At 35.4% G+C, this 2,725-nt stretch overlaps 1 protein-coding gene and 1 long non-coding RNA gene across 2 annotated transcripts in view; one reads left to right on the top strand and one right to left on the bottom strand.

Annotated features, from left to right (window-relative positions):
* LOC103520457 (ATP-binding cassette sub-family G member 1-like) overlaps positions 1–2,725 on the bottom strand; it is an 8,922-nt gene that overhangs the window by 1,495 nt on the left and 4,702 nt on the right. The window contains exon 6 of the mRNA XM_026831568.1: positions 1,711–1,721. Within this exon, the coding sequence (XP_026687369.1) occupies positions 1,711–1,721 (11 nt within the window). The remainder of the gene's footprint in view (positions 1–1,710; positions 1,722–2,725) is intronic.
* On the top strand, positions 2,048–2,674 carry LOC113472029. The gene is made up of 2 exons (XR_003394509.1): positions 2,048–2,466; positions 2,518–2,674. It is a non-coding gene; the product is annotated as an uncharacterized LOC113472029 (long non-coding RNA).

The raw sequence follows: 2,725 nt of genomic DNA on the forward strand, positions 1-2,725 counted from the left end.
AGTAAATGATTTTTCACTGGCATTTTTTTTTTTTTTTGCACACTGATGATTTGAACGGTAAAACCCTAGATCTGATTACACATAATTTTTAGAATAAAAGTAAATCTGTTATAATACTGCCTGTGAGGATAAAGAATAATAAATATTTATAACATTAACAATAGGTAGATAATTTAAATGGATTAGTTGTAAAAATTAAAAATTCTCTTTTCTTCTATGGATATGGATGGAAACACAAAAAATCAAAAATCACAAAAAACAAAAAGACGACACAACAGGTGATCAGCAGTGTTGCCAAGTTTATGAAAATGAGAAAGAAGCGTATTTTTGTTACCTTTATCCATAGCCGTATTTTATTGAGATATCATGTACAGGGTGTTTATAAAGTTTTGACCAGGGGTGGGCTTGTGCACTATGTGCACTCCACCAAGATATAACAAGATAACAACCAATGGAAAAAAATCGGAGAAGCTTTTGCTCCGGATAAGGATTGTACGGCCTGATCATGATGATGCTTGGATACTGGGGTAGGCGGTGTATAGGAAGTTAGCTCCATTGTAAGTTGTTTCGGTTTTATATGTCCCAAATTTCGACGTATGTACGTACTTACTCGTCTAATGAAGTTGACAAAACCGTTTTAAAAGTGTTACTTACAACAAATCTGTGATATCTGGGAAGTAAGGTTCCCATGACCGCTACCGAATTTACCCGCTAATACTCGTCTGTAACCTGCAGAACTCACTCAGACAAGGCCTATGCTGGATTCTTATTGAGGCGATGGGGCCCAAATTCCAAGTGTCCTTTATAAATAATGAGCAATAGGTGTTGATCTTTTAGTCAAATTTAAGCAAAATCAGATAATCCGTTCTAGATTTATCGCGGAACAAACAGCCAAACTAAATGCAAAATCGTCAAACTACTTATAATTAAAAGTAACCCCTTGAAATATTTGAATACGAAATAAATTGAAAAGTAAAAAGCGCATTTTTTTCCGCGCTCTTTTCCGCACGGAACCCGCGACATTCTCCATACGCAAACAAGCGTGTTACTAATGGTTAACCGTACCCTATATCTTTAGTTCAACTCAAACCCCCTATTTTATATTTTCCATTTCAGGAGGCAACGTATCAAAGACAAGCAGCTGGACATTTACAGCGGTCCCACACAAGTACCTATGTTCCCCTATCGACAGCATAACGAGGCAGTCATCTCACGGAATCTACAACTATCCAAACTTAAAGTAGAATATGAGAATCTACTACGGGATATTCGGAGTAGGAATAGTGAGGTCACGAATCCTATTATTTCCATTCAGTCTAAACATCAGTCCATGCAGAGTGACTCAGGGATTGAGTCTCATAACTTTTCAGTCTAGTGATTTAACTGTGGACTGTTCTACGAATGATTCCACACTCCTCTCTTTTTACTCCACGCATAAGAAAGAAAAAAGCTTTTACTTGGCATACTGTCCGGTGTTTTTTCTCTCCGCGTGGAGTGAAAAGTGAGTGCAGAGTCGGTCGTGGGATAGGGCCCTGGTCTACAGGTTTATGTTAAAGTGTTTGTTAACATCTGAGCTTAACATGAACTTTCAGACTCCAGGGGTAATTATTGGGTTGCGGTTCTTTTGGCTTAGATTTCTAGTTGCGCGATCGGATCAAAAATATTAGTTCGCGCAGAGGGGTAGCTGTAGCATTTCCTCGTAGCTCTTACATCTTCAACATCTTTTCATAAAAGAAAAAAATCTTAACCAATGGAACCGTGACCTTTATGTGTATACGTTAGATTATTTTTCTATTTATCCTGTAATGAGTGTGATTACAACCGATTGTTTTTATTTTGAACTAACAACCTCTTGCTACGGGATACCTACTAGAAGGTACTTGGTTCGATTCCTGTATTTTCACCGTTTCAATGTTGATCTCCATACCGCTATAACTCAGGTTTTTGTAATGCTATTTTATTTTAAAACTTTTATTTACATTTTTTAAATAAATAAAAGTTATTTTTGGAACTAATTCGCTGGGAACAGCTAGCCCAAATTTAAATAAATTAAGGAGCGCGGTAGCGCTCCGCCCCGCCAAGTCAAGAAAGTTTGACCGCTAAAAGTTATTTTTGGAACTAATTCGCTGGGAACAGCTAGCTCAAATTAAAACTAATATTCCTAATTTCCCACTAACGTACTAACCAGTTTAAGTGTTTATACATAATGTGTTCTAGATTTAATTGAAAATAACCTGTCAAGTTATTTCACCATCATTTCCCAACTATTAGAAATAAAAACAACCAAGTTCTGGTTTTATATTTATATAAAATGTAGATGTAGATATATATTATTAAAATGAAATATATTGTGTTTGGTCATTTTTGTCTAAAATAATTTTATCAATTCTGTTGCTTGGTTTGTTTTTCACAGCTGGTTTCACTGGGGTTTTGTAATATCTCGTATTTTTCTTTCGCAAATTTCAGGTGGAAAATAGGGAAATGGAACATTGCCTGTTATCCTTTCGCAAATTTCAGGTGGGAAATGGAACATTGCCTGTTATTGTACCATTTCCCTATTACTACTTGAAAATTATGAAGGGAAAATACGTCTATACTGTAGAGTGTAGACTTTAAATACGACACACATTTCTAAACAGGTACATGGTTCTATTGCAAAGGAATACATGAGATTCAAAAAAAAAAAAAAAAAAAAAAAAAACGGAAAAAGGGAAAAAAAATTTTT

Source organism: Diaphorina citri, unplaced genomic scaffold, assembly GCF_000475195.1.
Source record: "Diaphorina citri unplaced genomic scaffold, Diaci psyllid genome assembly version 1.1 scaffold3650, whole genome shotgun sequence".
Classification (NCBI taxonomy): domain Eukaryota; kingdom Metazoa; phylum Arthropoda; class Insecta; order Hemiptera; family Psyllidae; genus Diaphorina; species Diaphorina citri.